Here is a 27,174-nt window from a genome sequence, read left to right as displayed (position 1 = left end):
GTCCCTCCCAGGCACAACCTACCAAGAGCAAGTGCCATCACGCCCCCCTCTTTTGTATCTCTATGTATGCAATGTGATGGTCTGCGCTCTCCCCTCCCCGGTACAAAAAAAAATTCACCACGAGTCCCAGTGGCAGCGTTCCTATTCCCTTCACGGCGTGTAAGGTGGTGGCTTTTCAAAGGGTGGGAAATATGGCGGTGAATAGCGAGGAGGTGCCATGGGGGACCACACGTAGCTTGGAGATGGCGATAATGACGGCGGGTCATCGGAGAGGCCAGACGGCGTGGAGGCAGGGAATACGCTGGAATGCTGCAAAGGACAAGAGAGAAAAGAAGGTTTGGGTCAGGAGTAGCAACCACCTTGGGGTTGTTGTTCTGTGAATTGTTCTTTGTGGGCTCCCACACAGGTGGAACATCAAACTATCCTGCTTTCACGGCAAGCCAGAGTTAATCGTTTCATCCCAATCACAAATTACGGTTTGTTTATAGTTTCAGAGGGAAGCCATGTGGGTCTGCCGTAGAACATCTAGATTTGAGTCCAGCAGCACCTTAGGGACCAACAAGATTTTGGGGGTATAAGCTTTCGAGGGTCAACGCTCCCTTCATTAGAGACAGTTTGATTGCTTTCCTACATACCCTCGTTTTGAAGAAAGAGGATAAACTATAATCTGCAATTTGGACATACCAAATGGTGATTTGCCTCCAGAGTAGCAGAAGAAGGGCTGTGTGAGTCTAAGGACCCGCTGAGCTCCTTCACTGTTTTTGGCCTTAACAGATGCCATTAAAAAGAAGAAGAGAAACACATTCCCTTATTTTATTTACTTTGATAGTTATACCACGCTTCCCTCTACAGTGGGGACAGGGACCCAAAGGAACTTACCACATCATTCTCCTCACCTCCATTCTATCTTCCCAACCACCACCCTGTAAGGTAAGCTAGGCTGAGTGTCTGGTCCAGAGTCAGCCAGGGAGCTTCCATGACAGACAGGGCTTGGAGTCTGGGTCTCCTAGATCCTAGTTCAACACTCTGTACTCCGCACTCTAATCACTAACATATTGGCCAAATGCAGAAAGTTCTGACACAAACCGTGCCAGCTCCACCCCTCCCTCCTCTATGAGAAAAGGCCACAACCAAACAGCGGTCACTTCCTTATTGTCAAAAGCTAGCTTAGGACAAGACATAATAATCTTTCTACAACAGGATCGATCACTCGACTGTCCAGCAAACTCTTTTTGTTAAAGAGTTTTAATTTTAAACAAGACATTTCACATCCAGAGCAGAAGATGCTGCATGTCATTTACCAACGAGCTCATGGTACACTGAAATAATATTGAAAGCCTCCACAATGAATATAAAGTCTATTTTGCAGAAGGCTGCATAAAGACGAGATCCATCCTCATTAAAAGAAAGATGATTCCACAGTGGCAAAAGCATCAGGGTTGGCCAGTTCCCTAGACAGCCATATTTGGCAGCGGAGTTTTCCCAGAGTGGTGTAGCAGATAGAGGCTAGTGCCTGTTCTGCAGGGCCTGGTTTCAGGTCATCAAAACAGTGTGGGGGAGAAGGCTGACCCTCCCAGCACCATGGTCCTGATCTGAATCTGGCCCTTGTGGCGCTTGGAAAATCACTTCTCAGCAGCTGTATTTGATTGACACGAATGAGAGTCAGGTTGGGAGAAAATGTCTTGGGAGAAAATGTCACATCTTGCTTGGCCCTGAGCTAAAGAACTGCTGATTTCATAGAATCATAGAGTTGGAAGAGACCACCAGGGTCATCTAGTCCAACATCCCTGCACAATGCAGGAAATTCACAACTACCTTCCTCCCACACCCCCAGTAACCCCTATTCCTTGCCCACAAGATGGCCAAAAAATGAACAAACAAACACAAACCCTCCAGGATCCCTGGCCAATCTGGCCTGGAGGAAAATCGCTTCCCGACTCCAAAATGGCGATCGGCATTTCCCTGGGCAGGTAAGAAAGGGCCACAAGAACCAAGCACTGACGCAACCCTTCCTACCCTCCCTTTCATGATCTGTCTAAGTTCACAGAGTCAGCATTGCTGAGAGATGACAGATTTCAATGCAGGTAGTGCTGCGTGAAGAGGGCTAAAACCTACACAAGGACAGTAAGCCTCTCCTTCACAGGCTGCAAGCTACAGGTTGAAACTGGATCTGTACATGGTGCAAGAAGAAGCACCAGCAAGGCAAAAGATAAAACTGCTTTTATTTCAGAAGATGGAATGGATGGATGACATAGACAAGAAAAGCAAAGAAATATTACTGGGTGATGTCTTCTTCCCAATTACTGACATTAAAAAAGAGCACTGCTTCTTGCACTGTTTGATGCACCATACCTGGAAGTCGTACGCCGAGTATGGTGGCAGATGTGGAGTGCTGTGATAATATGTATTGTACGAAGTCACCTGGGGTCTCGAGTAATAGGATACTGTGGGCCGAGCGTTTTCCACTGTACAGTTAAGAGCAGGAAGCGAGGGAGTCTGTGGAAAGGATGGATAATGGAAAATCCATTAGCATATGGGTCCAGATATCCAAAGGCAAGAGGAGACTAGGATATTGCAAAAGAGACTGGAAAAAGAACAGAGAAGCCTAACCTGATTTGCTTTGTACTTTAAGAAATTCATTTATGGTTTTCAAAACAGGACAGCATGCAGAAAGCAAAGAACATCCAAATGGATGTTCTGTTCTTTGCTTCCTGCGTGCTTCAGTCCCAAAGCATCCCCCTCTCATAGAAACCAACAAATTAGAGAAGGACTGATATATCAGGCACACATTGGGCCCAATCCACTAGGACATCCACCTGTGCAAGCTCCAAGAAAATGAATAGGCACCATTAACATAGCTGCCATTCACTTCAGTGGGACTTGTACAAGAAAACTCCCTGAAGGACTGGGACCAAAGGGCACGGAGGCCTTAGGGGTAATGTTTATAGCTGTTTCACCACTTAAAAGATTTTAATTGATTCACGGCCTATTAATACAAAAACTTCAACACATCCTATTCTGAAATACTGAAGGGAATGGGGAGATACTCATCACTGAATGCACAAAAGATTGTTACAAGAGAAGGTTGCCGTTAGTGTTTCGCTTCCATTTTTTTACTACAGCAACATGCCAGAACAGCCTCAAAAACAGACCACATAGGGATCAAATAGACCAGGCACTGGAAATCTGTGCGGGGCTGATCTGCTGACAGTTATCCGCTGTGGCGCCTAGGTATAGTTATGGCCATCTGATTAGGATTTTAATGGTTTTAATGTTTACGGTTTTAAGGAAGTATATTAGATATTTATGTTTTTAATTTTTGTTACCTGCCCTGAGCCCGGTTCGCTGGGGATGAGGGCGGGTTATAAATTTGAAAATAATACTAATAATAATAATAAATAAATCCATTATCAGATCTTCTGTCTTTTGAGCATCCCAGGGCACGAGAAGAAGAGGATAATTCCGCCCCCTATGAAAATCAGCAGCTGCTATTTGATGTATTAGGGATATACTTATAGGCATGTGTTGAGTTTTCCCTAGAAATTGCAGCTCCAGAGACAGGGATGAAGGGCATTTACAGCAGGAAAATGGAGAAGGCACAAAAGATAACCTCCCTCCCCAAGTGCTGTGGTCAGGAACCAAATCTGGGCTTGCCATGGCTGCTATATGTGCAACGTTAAAGAGGCGGGAAGTCTGATCATGGCATTTAGCTGAGCTCTAAGTGGGCCGCGGCTGAGTAGCAGAGCATGTACTTTCTTCATACAGAAGCTCCCAGGCTCAACCCCAGGCACCTGCCCCCGTAAAGGAACTCAGGTAGCAGGTGACAGGAAAGACCTTTCTCCGTCCAAGACCCTAGGGAGCTGCTGCCAGTCAGAGCAGACTCAGCTAATTGGACCAATGGCTTGACTTGGTCATATGAGTCCACAGCTGTCAGCACCAATTAAAATTGGACCTCGCCAATCATTCACTCAAGTGTTAACGGATGAAAATACCAATCAAAGCCCTAGTAATTTTACAGTCCAATTGGTTTCAATGGGTTCAGACTGCAGGTACTGTATAGCGGACTGGGCTGTTAAAGAGGTTCCTCCTGTGAGGTCCCCAGCTACCCTGATGTGCTTTCACTTCCTTACCGTATCTTTAAAGCCAGCAAGGATGGCAGCCGTGATGATCCCTAGAAATAAGCCAACAATGTTCAATATGGTTGCTGACCACAGCAAATGGTAAAGATGGATAATGTCTTGACAGCTGCTGACATCAATGTATTCGTAGTAACCACCGGAAATCTCCACTCTGCTGGATGGAGAAAGAGCATGTTTAAGAACCCTACACTTGCAGGATGCTTGAATAACAAAAAGGAACATAGCACATGGTGTGTGGAGGAGGACAGTCCCTTCACTTTAAGACATGGTGAGAACTGAGGATGATTTTCCTTCTATTCAGAAGTATCTTTGGGGCTCCTGGCTAATAAAGGGTGCCATATTAAGGCACAGCTTTAAAGTCTTGATTAGGCAATGAATGTTTCATGGGACGGATTGCCACCCAAATCCACAGGCAGAGAAAGCTATAAAATCATACTGAAAAACCTGGCTTCCACACACACACACACAAACATCCATCTCCACATTTATGGAAAGACAGGAAGGAAGGAAGGAAGGAAGGAAGGAAGGAAGGAAGGAAGGAAGGAAGGAAGGAAGGAAGGAAGGAAGGAAGGAAGGAAGGAAGGAAGGAAGGAAGGAAGGAAGGAAGGAAGGAAGGGCTAGAAAATTTGGAAGAGGGAAGGTGTATCTGAAGATAAAGGGAAGAGGAAGCAAGGTTGGAAGAGTGGAAGGCAGGGGAATGACAGTGGGAAAGGAGTGGAGGAAGGAGAGGAGGAAAGGGAAAAGGAGAGGTTGGTGTCACAATGAAGGTCTAAGATGCAAAACAAAGATTAAAAAAAAACGATCAAACACTGCCATCTTCCTTCAGCCTGCAAAGTGAACTGTCCTACTCCTGTGGATTTCTGAGTGACATTTGGGCCTTGCTGGATGTTTTTTTTCTTTCAAATGTCATGACTTTCCATTTTTGCTTCTTCTCCCCAGAATGCAAGCGCTGTAATCTAACACCTACAGCAATTAAACTAGTGTCTGTGAGCCTGTCAGCATCTAACACTAATGGCTGACAAGACAGGGTCTTAAGATCTTGACCTGGAAAGCTGGTTTTCTTTAGTTTTCGTACCATTGAGCCTGATGAAGAGTTCTGATGAGTTCAAATGTGCGTACAATGTTTTGTTTCTTTTTGGATATCCCTAATAACAAATATTACATGGATTCTGCTTCTTATTCTGGATTTTGTAAGGCCCTGACCTGGACAGCCCCAGGCTAGCTTGATCTTGTCAGATCTCAGAAGCTAAGCAGGGTCGGCCCTGGTTAGCATTTGGATGGGCAACCTCGAAGGAATGCCAGGGTCCAGATGTGAAGGCAGGCAACGGCAAACCACCTCTGAATGCCTCTTGCCTTGAAAACCCTACGGGGTTGCCATAAGTCAGCTGTGACTTGACAGCACAGAATAAAAGAGGTATTACATGGATTTTGCTTCTTGTTCTGGACTTTGCATGGCCCAATACGACTGTTTACAACTTTTTTTCTCAATAAGCCATGCCTCAGTCCCAAATTCTGATCTCTTTTCCCCTTTTTATGTGAGTAGCAGGTAGACAGGTATATAGCCAGGATGAGAAGGGAAACGGTTCTATGCAACAAGAAGCTTTGAACAGCACGACTGTCTCTTGTTAGCTCTATGCCATTAATTTCCCTTCCAGTCTGCTGCAAGAATCCTACATTCAACTCACATGTTACTCACCTTCCACAATTATACAAGTCACAACAGAAGCAGGTGTTGGTTCTGATCTTAGGTGTGCAGGGACCACGCTGCTGGAGAGGGCAGACTGTCTGTGTGAACACAGAATGAAAGGATTCAGGGGAAAAGTGCATTCCAATAGGGATGGCAGGACATTCTTAAGGGCAATTCCACTCTTTGGCCTAGTGCTCATTAGTCTGATGTACGTGTTTGTGTGTGTGTGTGTGTGTGTGTGGGGGGGTAATCACATTTTCTGACACACATAAATTATGCCCATGCACATAGAAAACTAGCATGTCAGGCTGGATGTCCTTCCCCCGACATCTAGTTTTCTGCATGTAAGGAAAATCATCCAGCCATCCTTTATTTCAAAAGATGTTCTGGCCACTCTCCTTAACCATCAAGCTCCAAGTATGGCAAATGACAATAAAAACAAGCTAAATAACCACAAAATGCTCGATAAAACACAGCTGTGTCCCAGCCAACAGCCGCAAAGCTAGTAAAACAGAGCTAAACAGAGCTGACAAGGGCACAGTCCTGCAGTCCTCCACCCGCAGTCTGAAAGGGTGTAGCTCAGACACAGATCTACCTCCTTCTTCGCTGTTTGTGAGAACTGGGCCCACTGGAGATAAATAGAAAGGCTGGTTCCTGCAATCCAGACAAGCGGCAAGTTTGCCTCTGCTGGTCCCTGCCAGTCGGTTCAGCCATCCTGGACTTTCTGCTTGCTTGTGCAGTAGAAAATGATGAAACACCACCACAATCGCTCACCTCTGGTGGGGCTGTGCTTTTTGAAAAGTAGTGACATCGTCCTGCATACAGTGGCCTCAGATCCTGTAAAAAAAAACCCACAGAAAATCAGAAAATCATGCTGTTGGGTTCTGGTTTTTTCAAAATGATGAGGAAATGGCAGTTCCAGCCTGCAACGTGTAGACTATTCGGGCAGACAGTTGCTTGAAACGCTATGTTTTCACGCTCTTTTGCCCTTGCTGTAAGGAAGCACGAAAAAAGGCCTCATCTTATGCCCAGCTACGTACTCATGACCATCACCAGTTTATAAGTGCTCATCAGGTGTAAAATATACGCAGTGACAAGTACTTCACTGTAGAGGTGGGGTTTTATTCTCTGTGGATCACATTTGTATCTCGTCCGCTAAAGGGTGCTATCAGCCCCTTTTATCCTCGCAACATCCCCACAAGGTAGACCAGGCTGAGTGGGAGTGTCTTCCCCAATACCAATCTCAGAGCAAGTTTTGTGACAGAATGAGAAATTAGAACACAGATCTGCCTGGTCAAAATGCAGTTGTGTCTGTTCAACATGCCCCAAGGGGAACTCTGTCTGCAGAAGAGCTGCCAGGGGAGGCTGGGAGAGGATGTTAAAACAAAATAAACAAAATGATGGAAAATTTGAGCTATGCTCTGAAGCTAAAAGAGAGAAGTAGCACCACACAGGCATTTGGGGAAGGAATGACAGACATCAGGGGCAGCAAGGGAGACTGGGGGAAGTTGTGTACGAGAGCAGGAGATCTTTAAGCCGGGGGCAACCTTGCTTGGTAGGATGCAATCAAGAAACAAGGGCAGAAAGGCTTTAGCTGTCCTACTTCTTTCTTTGGTCTCTCTCTACATTGGTGTAGTGGTTAAGAGTGGCGGACTCTAATCTGGAGAACCGAGTTCGATTCCCCACTCCTCCACTGAGTGCAAATGCTCCTTGGAGAGAGGCCTGTTTCCAACTTGCTTATTTGGCTTACGGCATTCTATAAAGCAACCTGTACTATTGCTGAAGATCTGTGACCTACTTAAAACCTAGGACACAAGTCTTGCTATTATGCATTTGCACATGAAGAGAAAAGGCAACTAAGGGGGAACATAATTGTGGTTTATCAATTTATGCATGGGGGCGGAATGGATAAAGAACGTTTTCTCCCTATGCCATGATAGTAGAATTGGTAGGGAGTACCCAATGAAGTTAGTGGGCAGTGGCTTCAAAAGGGACAAAAGGAATTTCTATTTTACTGATTGATTGATTGATTGATTGAAAATGTTTCTATTCCACCTCTCTTCCAAAGGATCTGAGGCCGCTTACAAGAAAAAAAAAAAAAACACCCAACCCTAAAGACATCAAATTTAAAATATACAAAGAATTAAAAACAACACAGAGATTGCTCTTGAGATCCAAACTGGTTATTCTGTATTTTAAAAAAACTTTCAAATAAAAATATGAACACATTTTTAAGCAAAAGGAATGATTTCTTCACTCAACAAGTAATTAAATGGTGGAATTTTATGCCAGTGGATGTAGTGATCTCCACAAGAAAGTGGGACACAAATGGGAATAGATCCTGGTAAAATTGATCCATGCTCAGCCCATCAATAATGAATAAGAAAGCAATACTATGCAGGTCTACTCAGAAGTAACTCTCACTTTATTCAATGGGGCTTACTCCCAGGAAAGTGTCCTTAGGACTGCAGCCTTACATACCGTGTGTGCTTCTGATTCTCTAACCATATCTTCTGTACAGACATGTCCAATGGAACTGCTAGAGGACCGTGCAATAAGTGATGTTGCAATGCTACAGGTTGGGCTATTCTAACCGAAACCAACATCCTTAACTTGCCAGCACCCATCGCAACAATTATGTGCAATGCTAGAAGGCACACAGAGCCAGGAATGAAGCAATTGTTGGAGTTACCCAATCCTTCCGTCGGGGTGGGGCTGTGTGAACGGGGGTGAGGGGCAATCCGGATGCTGCACCAGGAAAGCCACACTTTAGCAACCCCTATAAATCATATGCCCTGATCTGGATGGCCCCGGCTAGCCTGATCTCATCAGATCTCAGAAGCTAAGCAGGCTAGCCTGATCTCATCAGATCTCAGAAGCTAAGCATGGGAGACCACCAAGGAAGTCCAGGGTTGCTGTGCAGAGGAAGGCACTGGCAAACCACCTCTGTTAGTCTCTTGCCTTGAAAACCCCAAAAGGGGTCGCCATAAGTCGGCTGCGACTTGAAGGCACTTTACACACACACAAACCATATAAATAAAACAAAGTTTACACCAATATCTATCATTCACTTTAATTACAGAAGGAGGGGAGCAAGGCATAACACAAAACTGAAGTCTTGCCTCAAAGCTGGAAATCGGCATATGGAGACGAATGAGGTGATAGAGCCTCAAGGTGGAAGGATGGACTGTACCACTTCAGAGTGCAGGTCGGGGACCACAATTTCTGAATGCCCCTTTACATACTAATAACAAAGGGTGCTACTAGAAGCAACACAGAAAAAACAGGCTTGGGTAGAAACTTTTGTTAAAAACTAGTAGGTTTTTAGTTGTTGTTTTTCATTAAAAAATGACATCCTACACTTGTTGCCTGATATAGTACTGTCCACTCTACCACTTCAGAATTCTACTGCTTGCCTAGATTGGGCCTTATTCCTAGGGTTGCCAACTACCAGGTAGTGGTAAGAAAGATCACCAGTACTGTAAAGTCGTTGCTACAAAAAACCAGTACACAGCCAATGATCAATATATCAAAAATGCTATTAAATAAGTTACAACATAAACATGTGCAAGTGTTACCCTACATACATATGGTGAATATAAGTGAGCAAACAACATACATACAAACAATGAACACTTATATATACATGAGCAAATCAGTCCAAAAGCTGAAACAAGATATTTCTGAATAGACTAACAAGTCTCCATGAAATTGACCAGAGTAAGCAATTGCAACAAGGGCTAAATTCACTTCTATACAAAATGTTGGAACACGTGTCCGAGCATGATGAGAAAAGCCCGGACGAAGCACAGGAACGCCTTCCGGATAAGTTGCGTTTTTGCCAAAAAGAATTTGGCTTCTTCAGCCAGCACTTTTTGTTGAAGTGCCTAGTATGGGACCTAGAGACTCAATGAGACAGAACAAGCTTCTCAGAACATCTCTTGCAGTCTCTCCAAAAAGAAAGTGGTTACTTCTTTCCTTTCCAAGAACAAGCAAGGAGTTTGAGAAGGAGGACTGTACACTCAGTAACACCACCGGCGCCTTTTCTTCGCTTGTGTGGAGTCACGGGGCGCAAACTCACAGCCCTATCGGCAGGTTAAGAGGGAACGAGGCGAGCGGCACGCAGATCCACGCGGACCGTACTTACAATGTGTCTGGCGGCAAAGACGCCATCGACGATGGCGCAGCAGAAAGCAGCCAGGACTCCAAAGCTGATGAACACTATTGACGCCACCAGCTGTGGAACAGAGAAAGCACCATGTGGTCATCTGCTTCGATATAAACTGTGAGCTGCACGACCCACCCACAGAAGGAACAGGTTCATTAAAAAATCAACAGTGTGCTTTTCAATCGTTTCTGCTTCTTCAAAGCTGCTCCAAGTTGTATTTATGCATGCAAATCTTGCAGAATACATATGGGCTGATGCAAACTAACATTCTATATTGACAAAAATAATCATAGTCACAATAAGGGTCAAAAACGTACCAACAGAAAGTAATACAGATTAAATGCAGATGCGCCATCCCAACCCCACCAAAGAGGTAAAATTAATTTAATTTAAGGGTCCGTCTAAAATTAATTTTACCTCTTTGGTGGGGTTGGGTTGGCGCATTTGCATTTAATCTGTATTACTTTCTATTGGTACATTTGACCCTTATTGTGACTATGATTATTTTTGTCAATATAGAATGTTAGTTTGTATAGCCTAGTGTTGTTTTGTTTGATTTTTGCATCTTTGTATACAACACTCATTGATTCTGTTTTGTATTGCGAATACATATGGCTGCCTGCTATTGAACCAGACCATTGGTTCATCCAGCCCAAAATGATTTATTACTGTGACTGGCCAATGGTTCTCCAGGGTCCGTCTGAGGACTAAGACTTTCTGCGTTCAATTTTCTGCTGGTGAGCAACAACCTCTCCCCTGAGATGCCCTTTGGAAAAGGAATGTACACTCCATTTGAAGCAGGCATTTAGCTGCATCCAATTCAATCCATGTTTCGACTATGATCGTATTCCTCCCATTCATTTTGCTTCTTATTGGTTCAAATTTGTAACTCAAGAAAGCAGAGCTCTGAATATGTGCTGCATCACAGTTATGTTTTTTTTTCTCTTTCTCTCCTCCTCATTCTTCCAGTTCTGCTAATTCATATTAGGTTCCCTATTGGGTATTAAGAAAAAACTTGTGCACAGGAAGGAGAGAAGAAGGTATGGATTTTTGTAGGCATGGAATAAGGGACAGGAAATTGTAAACGCAACCCTCCAGGGGAAACCATACCCAGAATCCTTTGAGACTGTAGGAATCATTCGGCCTGGGTTTGGGGTGGGGAATGGAAGCATCTCCACAATCATGATGATTAGTCAACAGTTAGATTGTAAGTTACTGTGTTATATCACTTTGCAAAGTGCCATGTGAACAGAAAACAGAACTGCAGGGGAGAGTAGGTAACAATTTACCACTTGAATGAAGCTATTATAGCTAGCTCTACGAAGCTGTCATAGCTAGCTCAGTGTTCTTGACTGACTGGATCTCAGGCAGAGATCCACCTGAGATCCTTTATCTGGACTTGCTAAGCACTGCCATGGGTGCAGGGGCTTATCACAACACGTTGGGAGGCTGCGAGCCAAGGATCCTCCTATCCTAGAGGCAGCTCTTTCTGAATGGGGGCTACCTGCAGACACAAAGGGGATCCCTCCTGGATTCTTCTGAAGCACCTCCTGCTCCTTCAAAGTGGAAGAAAGCCAGGCCTGGCTTTTTGCTTTGGGTAAAGTCACAAATGAATAGGTGCCAGGATGCCTGTTGGCACGCTGGGGAATCACTGGCATAAGCTGGCTGGTAACAGGCCTTTTTTCCCCCTGAGGCAGAACTTGGAATGTGCTCTTCTCGGCTCCTGTTATTAATGTTTCATTCATACGGTGTAAGAGAACTGCAGCCAAATTGCACCTCTGAAATAAAGAACGAGTCCAGATTGCAAAAATGACAGTCAGAGAAGCATTAACAATTAGCTGGAGAGACACCGTTGGCTGAGGCTCTCGTGTTGTTTCATGACCCAGGAAAGAGAATGACAGGAGGGCAACAAGCAAGAACACATGAAGTTGCCTTTCACTGAATCAGACCTTTGGTCCATCAAAGTCAGTATTGCCTACTCGGACTGACAGTGGCTCTCCAGGGTCTCAAGCAGAGGTCTTTCACATCACCTACTTGCTTAGTCCCTTTAACTGGAGACGCGGGGATTGAACCTGGGACTTTCTGCATGCCAAGCAGATGCTCTACCACTGAGCTACATCACCTACTTGCCTAGTCCCTTTAACTGGAGATGCCAGGGATTGAACCAGGGACCTTCTGCATGCCAAGCAGATGCTCTACCACTGAGCTACAGCCCTTCCCATGAAGCAAGAAGAGAGGAACCGAACAGGAAGAGACTGACAGCAAAAAGCAAGAGATGAAAGGCACTGGCAGTATGTCCTGCTAATACCACGTGTGCTTTTATTATGGCAAGTTACAAGTGCCAAGAATTGTGCCTGTTCCATAATTGTGCTATTGCCATGAAAAAGCACAGGTGCAGAGTTTAGCACCACAAGAATCTTAGGGTTTGGTATCTCAAATCCAAGCTTCTAGTCCTTATGACTGTGCAGAGAGGCATGGCGCTGTGTAGCGATGATGAATGAGAAGTGCAGGCCAAATTTTTACCAGTCAGAAAGGAAAGTTCCAAGAGATTTTCAGGAAGGAACAGCTTCTGTGTCCCACATATTCCTTCCCTTCTCCTGCCCTAGCTGGAAGAGACTGACAGTGCAATCCTAAGCAAAGTTACGCCCTTCTAAGCCCATTGACTTCAATGGGCTTAGATGGGCATAACTTTGCTTAGGATTGCACTGTAGGGCTGCAGTAGTTCACACACCTTTGAAATTGTCCCTTTGAACTGGCTGGGACTGTTCTGAGTGAGCAAGCAGAGGACTGAGCACTGAATCCTGCAAATGTCTGCAAAAGCTCATTGGTGATATTTTTAAAGCTTCAGGACTGCTCCAATGATGGACATGGGCCAATTTTTAAGGCAGACCATTCTTCAAAGCTTCGCTGGGAATTCTAAAAGCGAGGGGGAGACCAGTCAGTTCACAAGCAGTGCCAGAAAAGGGGGGCATGGGGGAACAGGGCAACCTTCGAAATTTTGCTACAGACGATGGCTTCCAACCATGATGGGCTGTCTTTGTGAGCGGGAGAAGCTACTCAGTGCCCTAGAAACATTTTTACCATTACATTTTATTGTTACGGCCATTGGCCATTTTTACCTTTTTCACACCAGCTGGTCTGCCAAAGAACCCATCGAGTGTTGCAAAAGAGCCTGGAGCGCATTCTGTGGCACCTACTTAGCTCACAGAGAACCGACCAGACCTCTTGGGCATCCTTGTTACCCACAGTCAACAGGGTGCACCCTAAATCACACCCAGCTCTCCAGGGGAGCTGGAAACTATTGAGCATGTATTTTTTAGATGTCCCTTTTAAAAGTCAGCCCACTTCAATATTACTGACCCTTTGATTAGGGAAATGGACTCCGGTGATGAGGGTGAATGGGCCAAAAGGTTTCTGCTGGGAGACAGCTCACCAATCACCACACAGGTTGCAAAATATTGTGCAGTAGCAATGACGCGACATAATGTACATCCTTAATCTGTGGAAATGTAACATTGGGTGATTCCTAATTTTGTTGGCCTTGGTTGCAAACATCTACTCTGTATGGTCAGCTTCTGTTTTACCTGTTTTATCTGGCATACTAGCCGCAAATAAAATTTATTTATTTATTTACTCCATGTGGCTGATCAATGTGAGCGGGGGGGGGGGATGACAGACCACCACGCAGTCTCAGGGAAAGTCACCATTACAAAGCTTCTTGCTCTGCAACTGAAGACACATTCCCAAAGAACCACAGCATTCTCCTAACACAGGCCGAAAACGCATGGTCGCTTTAGCCTCCTTTATTCCCTGTTTCAGCCAGGATTCAGCCAGGATCAAACACAGTTCAGCGAAAACGCATGCGTTCGATCCTGGCTGAATCCTGGCTGAAACAGGGAATAAAGGAGGCTAAAGCGACCGTGCGTGTTCGCCCACAGTTTGCAACCCACCAGTCTACTGTATTCTGAATTGTCCACACACAGTTGCTGCGTCCTCTGCTTAACCAGGACTTTTAAAAACAGGCACAAAGGGTCAACTTGAAGTCATGCTGCCACTTTAGAAGGGGCATGAGTGGAATGTTGGGAGGCCATAATATGATCCTAGTACTGATGGAGCATGCCCCTCATATAACTTATCATTAGCCACTTTCTAGGCCCCCACGGGAATATTTCCAAGAGGTGAGTCTGGGCAGATTCAGTTGGTCTGGGAATGTTTGAAATAGGGAACCGCCTGGCAGCGACATTATGCAGTTGAATCTCATGCTGTCGAGGGGTGGCAGGGCAGATATAGGAGATAATCGTGCCTGAATATAGGCACCCATTTTCTAAGCCGTAACTAACAACTATGTGGCCACTTGGTAAGCCAGCTGCCTGTTCCATCCTGCCAAAAGAGGATAATTTTGCCATACTTCTGTACATGATCAGAAATTCAGGAAAGGAATAACGTTTTCCTTATTTCTTTGTATGTGGAGACAGAAGACAGGCACACTAAGCAGGTTTCCACTCAGAAAGTCAAGGTTGTTGCAAAGGAACAAGAAAGAGAGATACGGGTTTCTGTGACCAGCATAAAGGAGCTCCCCGCAACTTCTTAGGTGCTTTCTGGTAAATTAACAAAATAAATACCTTTGCAACCATTCAACTTACCATTTGCTTTTTGTTTTCTATCAGATTTGATCCAATAATTCCAAGAAAAGAGCCCAAGCCAAGCTGAAAGGCAACAGTTCACAGTATTTAGTGCTGCAAGTCACCCGTCTTAGTTGCTTAGCACAGACAAAAGTCTACAAACAAGACATTTAAAAAACCCCACAGTGATATTCCAGCTCTTCAATTGAGAAGACTTTAAAATCCCAAGTAGATAATCTTTTGAAAAATTAATAACTGGATCACCAAGGGACTGTAATAGCATTTCAGTTTTTTATTGGTGGCTATTACTGCCAGCATGTTATGACAGCATCATTTACAAATTAGGCAATGAATGAATGTGATGTTATGACAGGATGACTGCTTTAGCAGTGATCCTGTAAACGCTAATTTGAGTAGCTCAAGCCATCTGAAAGCAAGCTGCCAACCGAGCCGAAGGCAAAAAAGAGGAGTTTAACTTTAACTTGGGTTTTCATCTGAATTCCACGTATGTATGTAATTGGTGGGCACTGGGCATCTCTCGTGACAGATGTGGGGCTAACAGCCTGATTCTTGCTTTGTAGGGCACAGCATAGGATTATATTCTCATATAAAGGAAACCCCATTCTAGTGTTGGAAGCATACCCTATCACCTGCACCAAAAGCAGTGAGAAGAGCCCTTATATTATCCAGGAGCACCAATGCAAGCTGCTTCAACAAACAAAAAATGCCAAGGAAGGCACGAAAGAAGCTGGCACATGCAGCTATGCCAACACAGGCCTGAGCTAGCTAAAAGCTGTCACAACAGATTCATGGCCTCTTCATGCTTTTAGAGGAAAGCAGGGTAGAGTTAGATGGTTGCCTGGCACAACATTGTGATGCTCTACTCCAGCCATGACAAATTACAAGAGCGGACAGGGTCAGGTTGCAAATGAAGTTGCTTCCACACTAGTAATTTGGTCTGGAAAGGTCATAGCACTTGTTTTTTTGTTGTTGTTTTTTTTACAAAGAATCCAGACTTTCCCATTCTTAACCAGATTCATGTCAGTGTTATCCTTGTTGTCCTCCCAGCTTTTTTTAGATTTGATTTACGGCAATTTTTGCAAATACAAAGTAATGTTGTATGTTCTTAGGGCTACTGAACTTTTAAACTTTGGTTTGTTTTACATCTGGTTCCCTTATCTAGTCAGGTTTTTTCCTGCTTACTTTTGGTGGATACAGCGTTCCTGAATCAATTATCAGTTCTTAGCACTTTTCTGGGGAAGGATTACAAAATTATGATCACACAAAAAGTGAAGGAGCAATTGCTTTGTCTGCTAAAAGAAAAGCAGTAATTAAAGCGCTTCCCCCCCCAAAGAACAAGAATAGATAAGGATCAGTCCAGAAATCAAGTAAGTTACTAATTAAGCAGAAAAACAGAATGGCTGTAAAAACAAAGGGAAAATTTAAAGGAACAGTTGCAAGGAGAAGCGGAACCTTCGTTGAACAGAATTTATTTCCCAGGAAATGTATTGTAGAATTTCTGAATTTTTATAGGGAATGTAATGCTATATTAATTCTGCATGCAGCTGAGTGCAGAAGAGGAACAACCGAGCAGCGCAAAAGAATCCTAGCATGGAAGCAACCTCAGAGAAGGCTTCTATAGAGCTCTTTGCACATTCAAAGTGGTGTAATGATAATACTGACGATAATCCTTACCCATTTTTCCTACCTTTTCTTAACATGCTGATCAAAGCAATTACTTGCACATGCAAATAAGCCTTCACAGATGAATCACCACAGAATAGAACTTGCATAGCATCCAACATCAACTCAGATCCAATGCTTCTCAATGGGGAGGGGCAGTCAAGTTCACACATAAAACTGCCAGTCACAAAGTGAAATCAGGTGATGTACATGCATGTCTTAGGTGTTGGTCATTCTCCTTATATATTCCATCTACTGGAGCCATATGCCAATCAGGTAAAAATGCACAGGACTTCAAACTTGAGAGCAGTCAAGGTCCCTAGAGGTTACCTGTACATCAGGTGTGTGCAAGGTGACTGAAAGCAAACCACTGGCTTCCCCCAGCAGCATCTTTGCCCTCTTAGGCAGACCACCAAACAAGACTGGGTTGCTATGTAGCAGAAGGCAGCGGCAAACCATGTGTGCTGATCTCTTGCATTGAAAACCCCATAGACCTGGTGTCACCACGAGTCAGTTGTGACTTGACAGCACTCAATTATTATTATAAACTCATCTCTCTGCAGCCAATGTGCTCTGTTGAAGTTGCTGCCGGCTGACAATAATTCTGGCTGATTTCCCCCCTTTTATGTGGACTGGACTGATTGCTTTTCTATTGCGTTTTGTTGAACGCCTTGTCCTTCACTTTGAGAATCACTGGCTGCTGAAAATTAATTCTCTAAATAATAAATAAGAGCCCCGTGGCGCAGAGTGGTAAGCTGCAGTACTGCAGTCCAAGCTCTGCTCACGACCTGAGTTCGATCCCGACGGAAGTTGGTTTCAGGTAACCGGCTCAAGGTTGACTCAGCCTTCCATCCTTCCGAGGTCGGTCAAATGAGCACCCAGCTTGCTGGGGGTAAAGGGAAGATGACTGGGGAAGGCACTGGCAAACCATCCCGTAAACAAATTCTGCCTAGTAAACGTTGGAATGTGACATCACCCCATGGGTCAGGAATGACCCAGTGCTTGCATAGGGGACCTTTGCCTTTTAAAATAAATAATCATGACAAGCAGCAAAATTCCCTGAACACATGCATTCACAGTATGGTGTAATGGTTAGAGTAGAGGACTAGGACGGCCCTGGTTAAAATCCCTACTCAGCTGTGAAGCTTACTAGGTGACTTTGGGCCAGTCACTAAATCTAACCTACCACCCAGGATCATAATGAAGGTAAAAACTGAGAACCACATACGGCACCCCGAGCCTCACATTCAGTTGAGAATTACTGCCTTCAAGCCTGTTTAACACATGCATGTTCACACCTTAGACAACCGCTGCACTGAGCAGTGACGGGCATGTGTGAATAAGCCACCAGAGGCCACATGCTGAACACTGAATGTTTCTTGACACCTCAGACACAACACTCCTCCATGGAGACAACTCACACACTCAGAGAAATGTTGCAAGTGCGAACTGACCCTTTAGCTAGTTAAACCATGCTAAAATAAGGAACATGTGCTAGCTTATAGGTATCCTTCTGTAACTCAGAATGCACTGTTCAGAGTATCATACCTTGTCGGGAAATTGTAACAGATCAAATTAATCCAAAATGATTTGAGCTACCATGGGCCACCCTATATGCTACTTGACACAGCCTGGGGTTAGGACTGCATGCACTGATACTTTAGGAGCAGATGTTGAGAGCCAGCATGGTATAGTGGTTAAGAGCAGTGGTTTGGAGCAGTGGACTCTGAACTGGAGAACCGGGTTTGATTCCCCACTCCTCCACATGAGCGGCGGAGGCTAATCTGGTGAACTGGATTTGTTTCCTCACTCCTCCACACAAAGTTACAGCTCTCTTAGAGCTCTCTCAGCCCCACCTACCTCACGGGTATCTGTTGTGGGGAGGGGAAGGTGATTGTAAGCCGGTTTGATTCTTTCTTAAGTGGTAGAGAAAGTTGGCAAATAAAAACCAACTCTTCTTCATCACCCTGCCTTGCTACTGAGGGTTGGGCAGGACAGCTTTGGGGGGGTTCCCTCTCCAGCTCTGAGGAATGAGAGCAAAATCATTTTGCTGCAAAGAACAACTCCATTGCAAGGAGAGAGCAGTTCATCTAGGAGGGATACAGAGAATCCACCAGATGTGAAAACCCACCTATTCCAAGTATGTGCAAGACAGCCCATCAGTGGATTGGTATCTTCTCACATGCACAAAGCTATCGTGGGTCACTGTGTAGTTTCAGCCAACTCATTTAAACAAAAGTAGCTGGCATGAAGTCCTAGCAATGGGGCTACAAGTTCAGCAGCTAAACAGCCTATACATGCTGGGACATCACTCAATGCTCGCCACATCATGGATGTCTGCTTGCGCAAATCAGATATGACAGATATGGATAGAACTTTTCTATCATCTCACGTCACCTCAACCTCAATGCTTTTCATGGATTCAGCGCATATGTGCCGCTGCTGCCAGCCATCAAGTGCACAGTAAGCAGGGTGGAGGAATCAAGTGTTGTACATGCACCCATGAAACAAGTCAAGTGTCTATTATAATAATGCAATTTAGGGCTGCTTTTCACATTCTGTGCTACCCAGAGTGTCAGCATAGATCTGATTCGCACATACATACTCATCAGCTGTAGAATTCAGTGATGAGCGTGCGTGTATGAATTGGCTGTCGCAGGTTAATTGCTGTAGATGCAAATGTTCATTTTGCTCCCTGTGAACTCAAGACACCATAATTGTTACTGCAGACAGGTCACACAGAAAACCATCAAGCACTGGGTAAACTGAGTGATCTACATGTGGGTGTGAACCGTCGTTGGCTCAAAAGGAGATATTCCGGTCTTGATATTTCCCACACTTCTGGTTTAGCAGCAAGTTTCCAAACCAGCACATTTTAGGAGCATCCCAGTTAGCCAGAGCATATTTCCTTTAGTTGGATGAGAACAAACATGCCCAAGGATGGATGAGGAATGAGGCTTAAGTCTGCCAGGATCAGTCCTGCAGAGGAAGATCCAATCCTCCTTTTGCATTCTGATGAATGAATCAATTGGTCAGTTTGTCTTGCCTATAATGATGAAGACAACAACAGTAAGACAAGTGGAATACGAGAGAAATACAGGCTGTAGGTCAATTCAGACATGAGTGTTCATCGCTGGATGATGGCTTCATTCCGTGGTAGCTTGCTTGTGTAAATGAACCACCATAGATCCAACACCACAGAAAGAACTTCCACTTTAGCTCAAGCTTTCCAGTAGAGTCCATTCAGACATTCAGAGCCCCGCCCCCATCCAGTGAACAGTACCCCAGCATGGAGAGCCCAGAAACGACCATACTTCTGTGAACCAGCCCCAAACAAACGGCCAATGAACTGACTCCACTGAAAAGCATGGCTATTGAGGTAATTCAAGGAGACACTGATGTCCCAACCAAGGGGATACATTGGTGACAGTCCCTTCACGCACGCAAGTCATTTGTACTGTAGACAGTAAGCAATGAACACGGATGTGTGAACTGACGTGTCTAAGGAAACAGAACGTTCAACAGTGAACAGATGCAAATAAAAAGACATGGCCACTTAAAAGACACGGTCATCCTTTTGGAAGGTTTGCTGTGACTTCACAAGCAACAAAGCTTCTAGACCTATCTAGGAGTTCTATACTTACAATAACCCCCGAGTAATAACCTCCAACAGTCACATTTTGGGTTCTCGTTGTAGCAGCAAGACCAACCGTAAGAATTAATACAGACACAATGAGAAGAGTCACCGTTACGTAGAGGGAATTTCTTTTTCTTCTATTGAAAGACCCTAAAAACACACATACAAGAATTGGCTAGTTCCATCAGCGCTGAGAAGCACAGCTTACCCCCTCCCATGCTTATTCTGCTGGGGCTGGTTTCTCTGTTCAGCCCCTATAAGAGGGTGCATTTTAACATTATAATTCCAAAATGAAGAGAAGAAGGAGGAGGAGGAGGAGGAGGAGGAGGAGGAGAAGAAGAAGGAGAAGGAGGAGAAGAAGGAGAAGGAGGAGGAGGAGAAGGAGGAGGAGGAGGAGAAGAAGAAAGAGGAGGAGGAGGAGGAGAAGAAGGAGGAGAAGGAGGAGGAGGAGAAGGAGAAGGAGAAGGAGAAGAAGGAGGAGGAGGAGGAGGAGAAGAAGAAGAGTTGGCTTTTATATACTGACTTTCTCTACCACTTAAGGGAGATTCAAACCGGCTTACAATCACCATCCGTTCCCCTCCCCACAACAGACACCTTGTGAGGTAGGTGGGGCTGAGAGAGCTCTAACAGAGCTATGACTTGCCCAAGGTCACCCAGCTGGCCTCTCGTGTGTAGGAGCGGGGAAACAAATCCGGTTCACCAGATTAGCCTCCGCCGCTCATGTGGAGGAGAGGGGAATCAAACCCGGTTCTCCAGATCAGGCTCCACCGCTCCAAACCACTGTTCTTAACCACTACACAAGTGCTATTGCACTGCTCATTTCCCACAGGATGTAGATTTGCTGCCTAGCGATGCAATGCCTCAGGAACTTCTCCTGCACAAGCCCCACTGAAACAAGGAGGAGTAACATTAAGAACATGGCTATGCTCTTGTGCCAGTGTCCATTCTTCCTTAGCAGACAGGCTCCAGAGCCAAAGAAGCATCCCATGAAATTTCATAACAACAACAAAAGAATCCTTCTAGAATAGGTCTGCAGAACTTGTGACCTAAACAAGCTAAACTGAGGCCTGCGAACCATGTTTTGTGGCCTGCCGTGTACCCTTGACCATGTCGGTCGCTTGCAAGCAAGAAAACTGGAGCGTTTTTCAACACCCAAACCCTGGGTGAGCTGCCATCAAATAGGCAGCGTTGGGTCTGGGGAGCTTCCAGCCTGCTCCGGCATCCCAATAGTTGGGATGCCCACCTCGTGGCTCGTATTAATAAACCCCACCCCTCCTTTACTTCAATGCTGCATCAGTTTGCTGGGAAGAATCACCCTCAAGGGGGCATGGGAAACCCCTACCCTTAACCAGAAAGCACTGAAAGGCAGCTGCCCCAGTCAGCTGCAGTGAGTCAGGCATTCAGGCACTGACCAGTTAATTGGTTATCCTCAGGAGAGGTCATGCAATGGACATCAATGAGGGCAACTGGCCTGTCAGCCGGTGTTCCCTAGCACAGTGCTGATGGAGGCATCTTTCTCTCCCCGACCGTTGCTTCTTGGCGCTTACCCTTTGAAAGCCCTCTAGCAGCAGCCTGTCAGTTCTGACTCGTAAACTATTTTTGGGGGGCCAAATACCACTGCGAGTGTGTACGGGGAAAGCAAAACGAGGCATTAGCGTCCTGTGAAGATCCTTCAATCATATCTAGGTAACGGAGGCACAGCTGGTGGAAAGATCAAGCCGCCTGACGCAAGATGGTTTTCCCCAAAACATCATGAGTCAAGGCTGGCCTTCCTGTGATCCAACCTTCTGCCACCAAGGCAATCCCAAAAGTTTAACAGAGGATCCAAACTGGCCAGATCAGAATATTCAGCCCATTTATTTGAACCGACTCTTTAAAATAGCCTGGTTTAAAATGAAATCTGAATTCAACACAAGCACATTTTAAGAGATCATTAAGTGCAGAATCTTTAACACCGTGGTCCTGAAGAGGGGAAGACTGAGAGGGGATATGATAACCATCTTCAAGTACTTGAAGGGCTTTCATATAGAGGAGGGTGCCAAGTTGTTTTCTATTGCCCCAAAGGTCAGACCAGAACCAACGGGTTGAAATTAAATCAAAAGAGTTTCCATCTGGACATTACGAAGGGTTTTCTAACAGAGCGGTTTCTCAATGGAACAGGCTTCCTCAGGAGGTGGTGACCTCTCCTTCCCTGGAGGTTTTTAAGCAGAGTCTAGATGGCCATCTGTCAGCAATGCTGATTCTATTACCTTCGGCAGATCATGAGAGGGAGGGCATCTTGACCATCTTCTGGGCATGGACTGAGGGTCACTGGGGGTGTGGGGGGGAGGTAGTTTGGAATTTCCTGCATTGTGCAGGGGGTTGGACTAGATGACTCTGGTGGTCCCTTCCAACTCTATGATTCTATGCGGCCCACCAAAGTACTTCCTGGCAGCCATATCATGCTCCTTCCCTGAAGCAAACAGCAGGCCCTGGCTTTCCTCTATCTCATTGGAACAGGAGGTGTGGTGCTTTGGAAGAGCCCAGGAGGCATCTTCTTTTTGTGGCTGTTTGGATCACCCATCTGGAAAGCGCCTCCATCACAGGAGGATGCTTTGCCTGGAACCTCCTAATATGCTGTGCAATATTTTGTGCAACAGTTTGCAGTCGTCCCCTCCTCACCCGGCCATTCTTTTGTGGCATCATCTACCTGTTCTCTAGATTCCCAAATTGCCCACCAGTTCCATGAGGTGGGGGACCCTTGCCTTGGTCCTCCAAAGAACGCACCGAGAAAAAGCAAGCTTTAACAGTGTATTACAACAAACCAGGAGCAGGACCATCTGACTTTTTATTTCTTTTATTGCATTTATATTCCTCCTTTGGAAGGCAGCATGGTATAGCCCGATCTTGTCAGATCTCAGAAGCTTAAGCAGGGTCAGCCCTAGTTAATATGTGGATGAGAGACAACCAAGGAATACTAGGGTTACTATGCAGAGGAAGGCAATGGCAAACCACCTCTGTTAGTCTCTTGCCTTGAAAACCCCAAAAGGGGTTGCCATAAGTTGGCTGTGACTTGATGGCACTTCACACACACACACATTTCTCCTTTCTTCTCCACTTTTCTTTCATGGAAGTCAAAGTGGCTTACGCAGAATTCCTAGGAGCTCTTTCACCCAGGCACTGACCAGACTCAGATCTGTTGATCTCCTGCAAAGCTACTGCACATCCTATGCCCTGCAACTGTACTCTGGGACTTATGAAGTCAAGCATCATAAATATGACAGAAGATGCCATGTGTGAATATTTAAACAGTCAGTCAAAGAATGTGGGCATGAAGAAATGCCATTTAGTCAGGCAGTTACCAGCCTTTGTGCCTGAAAAGTTCAGGGCATTCGGTCTGTAAGAAAGCAATCTCGCTTAGCGTCCTTGCATGTGAACAGAGAAAGCCACATGGAAATCCTTTCTTTCATATATGTTCCCATCTCTAACAGTTCAACCCTATGCAGAGTTGCACTCTCCTAAGTCCACTAGAGACAATGGGCTTAGAAGGAAGTAATTCAGTTTAGGACTGAACTGTAAATTCCGTAGAGCAAGAGACATTACAAGCAGCAGCACCTGAACAGGACTTCACCCACCTCTTTCCTGCAATGGCTCTTGGCTGAAATCCTATGAAAACATAGTAACTGAGAAGGAAGTCCCATTGAATGCAATACAGTTTACTTGAGTGGCAACTTAAACCATGGTTTAAATCCGTGCTTTAAACCAATCTGCCCTGCCAATAAGTGTCCTTGTGTTGTCTAAGTGGAGCAACCAAAACAGGGGGTTGTCAAGACGCTAACAAGGTGGTGGATTCAACCATCTCCCAAGGAGCCTTCCTCCACGGTTAAGGGGCTGTTTCTCCAACGTGGCTCTTCCTCCTTAGGTTGGAGGAAATCTTCAAATCTGAGTCAAAAGGAAAGGTAGGCTATAAATATTTAAATAAATAAATAAACTTTGCTCAGAGGAGTAGTAGGATAGGGTAGGATCCACCCCAAGGACACCAAGCATAGCTAGAGGCTGGCATTTAGCTTGGTGGGTCACAAGTTATGCAGAACTGTATTAGTGTCGCAGAGACCCTCAGACCGCCTCTTCTCAACTATGTCCTTCCCAGTTAAGAAAATGGCCAAGGAATTCTGCTCTCTTTCTTACTGGAAAGAACAAGTCCTCTGTCCAGTTTTGCCTCTGGAAAATGGAACCATATGAAAGCCGACCTGCAAATAGTCAGAGATGCTTCCGAAAGTGTACCTAAAACCACCTAAGTGGCACACAGATGCAATAAGGATGCATCCCAAGTTTCAAAGCTTACCACCAAAAGAACTCGCATTTCATTTGGATGGAAATACTTTCTTGCTAGGTGAGGCCATCTGGCTCAGCATCTTGTTTAACCATTTCCCTGCCCACCCCAATGAAGGAGCAAACAGCAAAGAGTAGCCCCTTCATTGCTGAGGTTACTGTGGGAGTTTGTAGCTGCTCTCTGAGGAAGCAAATGGATGTACACTTCCAAGCACTTCATCACAAGCTCCCATGAGATAAGGCCAATGAGAAAACAAGAGGCAGAAATGAGCACATTCAGCTCTTCTGGAGGTGGTGGGGAGGCAAAACATGGTCAAATGTGGGTCCCTTTAATTAAAAACAAACAAAGAAACTTGCTACCATAACAGCCAGCAGTAGCCAGAATGGTGTAATGGTTAAGAGCAGTGGACTCTAATCTGGTGATCCGGGTTTGATTCCCCACTTCTCCACAGGAGTGGCGGACTCTGTTCTGGTGAACTGGGTTGGTTTCCCCACTCCTCTGCATGAAGCCTGCTGGGTGACCTTGGGCTAGTCACAGTTCTCTCAGAACTCTCTCAGCCTCAATTACCTCACAAGGTGTCTGTTGTGGGGAGAGGAAGGGAAGGCGATTGTAAGCCGCTTTGAGACTCCTTAAAGGTAGAGCTAAGCGGGGTATAAAAACCAACCCTTCTTCTTAAGAACTGAACAGACTTTGGGAGTCATTGACACAACCTATTTGATGTGCTAGCCTGTGAAAGAGTGTTTGTGTTTTCAGTTTTTCTTTTGCAACATCTTCAGCTCCTCTCGGCCAATCAATCCCTGCCCAATTACTTTAAACTCTAGAGGCTCACAAGCTGGACCAATTGAAACAGTATTTTTTATTATTGTTAGATTTTTCTGTATCCTACTGCATCCATCATAACAAAATCCTCTCAGGCTGCCATCTTAAGCATGCATCCTTAGAAGCAAACCCCTTTCAAAGTAAAAAGTCCTCCTCCTGATTAAACAGGGTTAAGATTAGGCTGCAATTTTTTAAAAACAAACAACAAGTTAGGAAGAAGTGAGCTGTGGCTCACGAAAGCTCATACCCTACCAGAAAATATTTTTGTTAGTCTTTAAGGTGCTACTGGACTCTTGCCCTTTTTGACTACTGCAAACAGACTAACACGGCTACCCACTGTGAACAAGTTAGGAGCAACTTCAGATTAATCAGAGAAGCACCCCATACAAACAAAACCAGTGTTTTAGGGCAGCAATCCTAAACCTACGTATTAGGGAACAGAGCCAATCTAGTGGGGCTTACTTCCAAGTATCCATGCACTAGATTGCTCCTGCAGTGCACTGCACAAACCTCATCTGAAGAAGTGAGCTGTGGCTCACGAAAGCTCATACCCTGCCAGAAATTTTGTTAGTCTTTAAAGTTCTACTGGCCTCTTGCTCTTTTCTAGACCTAATCCAATTAAGATGCCTGATGATCCCATCCCATATGTTCCCAAGGCTGCCAGTGGAAGAACATAAGAACTTAAGAAGGCCATGCTGGATCAGATCAAGGCACATCAAGTCCAGCAGTCTGTTCACACAGTGGCCAACCAGGTGCCTCTAGGAAGCCCCCAAACAATTGCAGCAGCATTGTCCTGCCTGTGTTCCACAGCACCTAATATAATAGGCATGCTCCTCTGAGCCTTGAGAGAATAGGTACGCATCATGACTAGTAGCCACTTTTACTAGTAGCCATGAATAGCCCTCTCCTCCATGGACATGTCCACTCCCCTCTTCAAACCTTCCAAGTCAGCAGCCATCCCCACATCCTGGGGCAGGGAGTTCCACAAGACCTGCCGCCTGCCTTCCGGGGAGGCCCAGTGGAGTCGAATGGCAGTCAGATCCAAAGAGATTGAGATTAACACAGGGCTCTCTCCCTCGCTGCCTCTTGTCAGGCCACTTATGCACAGGAAGGTCCACCGCTCTCTAGATGCACATTTTCCCCATCCAAATTCTCAAAACTCTGCATGGGGGGCTTATTTTTGAGTGCTGAGAATATGGACGGGGAAAATCTGCACCCAAAGAGTGGCAAATCCAAGGCCCGGTGGAGGGGTTTTTAAACCGAATCCGCTGCGGAGCTTCAGAGGCTCAGCTCTGCAGGCACTCTTGTTTGTGGCTTCCTAGAGGCACGTGGTTGGCCACCGTGTGAACAGGCTGCTGGACTTGATGGGCCTGGGTCTGATCCAGCAGGGCTTTTCTTGTGTTCTCTCTCCCTTTTCAGCCCACTGCCCTCTTGCTGCCCGCTGCTACTCGGGTGGAAAAGGCAGGGGGAGGCAGGGAAAAGGGGAAGCTCGCCTGCTAAGGCGAGCCAGCGGAAGAGGGGGAGCCCAAGGGCAATCCCTGCAAGGGATCCCGAAGGGGACGCTTCGGCCATTGATGCACGGGAGGTTTCGCCTTGGGTTTGCTGCTCTCGAGGTGCACGTTTTCCCCATCCGAGTTCGCAGAACTCTTATGGTTGAGTTTTGAGCATTCGGTTGGGGGAAAATGAGCATCTAGGCCATTTATTCATGGAAGGTTTTGCAATGGATTTGTCACTCGATAGATGCACCTTTTCCCCATCCGAATTCTCAAAACTCTGCATGGGGGGCTTAGGGTTGAGTTTTGAGCCTTCGGTTGGAGGGGGGGGGGAAAGGTGCATCTAGAGAACGGCAAACCCAAGGCGAAACCTCCCCTGCGTCAACGGCCTTCTTGCCCTCCTCGCCCGGCGGGGCCCAAAAAGCCCTCCCCAAGGCGGGCCCGCCGCTCTCCCCCTCGCCCCAGCGCGGCCGCCCCCCGGAGCCCAGCCTGCCCGCCATGCAGAGGACGCGGCGGCTCACCCGTGGAGTCGGAGAGGGGGATGGCGCTGGGGCGCGGCTGGGTCAAGGCCTGGCGCATGGCGGCGGCGGCGGCGGCGGCTCCTCCGGCGCGCT

At 45.8% G+C, this 27,174-nt stretch overlaps 1 protein-coding gene across 1 annotated transcript; it reads right to left on the bottom strand.

Annotated features, from left to right (window-relative positions):
- Nucleotides 1-113: 113 nt before the first annotated feature.
- TMEM255A (transmembrane protein 255A) lies at nucleotides 114-27,174 on the bottom strand. The gene is made up of 9 exons (XM_056859308.1): nucleotides 27,082-27,174; nucleotides 19,944-20,086; nucleotides 14,638-14,700; nucleotides 9,974-10,063; nucleotides 6,601-6,663; nucleotides 5,836-5,924; nucleotides 4,131-4,293; nucleotides 2,353-2,496; nucleotides 114-309 (listed from the first exon to the last, which is right to left on the bottom strand). Exons 1-9 carry the CDS (start codon nucleotides 27,137-27,139, stop codon nucleotides 151-153), a joined length of 972 nt encoding a protein of 323 aa, XP_056715286.1. The 5' UTR covers nucleotides 27,140-27,174; the 3' UTR covers nucleotides 114-150.

This window comes from Euleptes europaea, chromosome 13 (genome assembly GCF_029931775.1).
Source record: "Euleptes europaea isolate rEulEur1 chromosome 13, rEulEur1.hap1, whole genome shotgun sequence".
Taxonomy (NCBI): domain Eukaryota; kingdom Metazoa; phylum Chordata; class Lepidosauria; order Squamata; family Sphaerodactylidae; genus Euleptes; species Euleptes europaea.
Note: the sequence above shows the minus strand (reverse complement) of the source record. Positions and strands in the feature narration are given on the sequence as shown.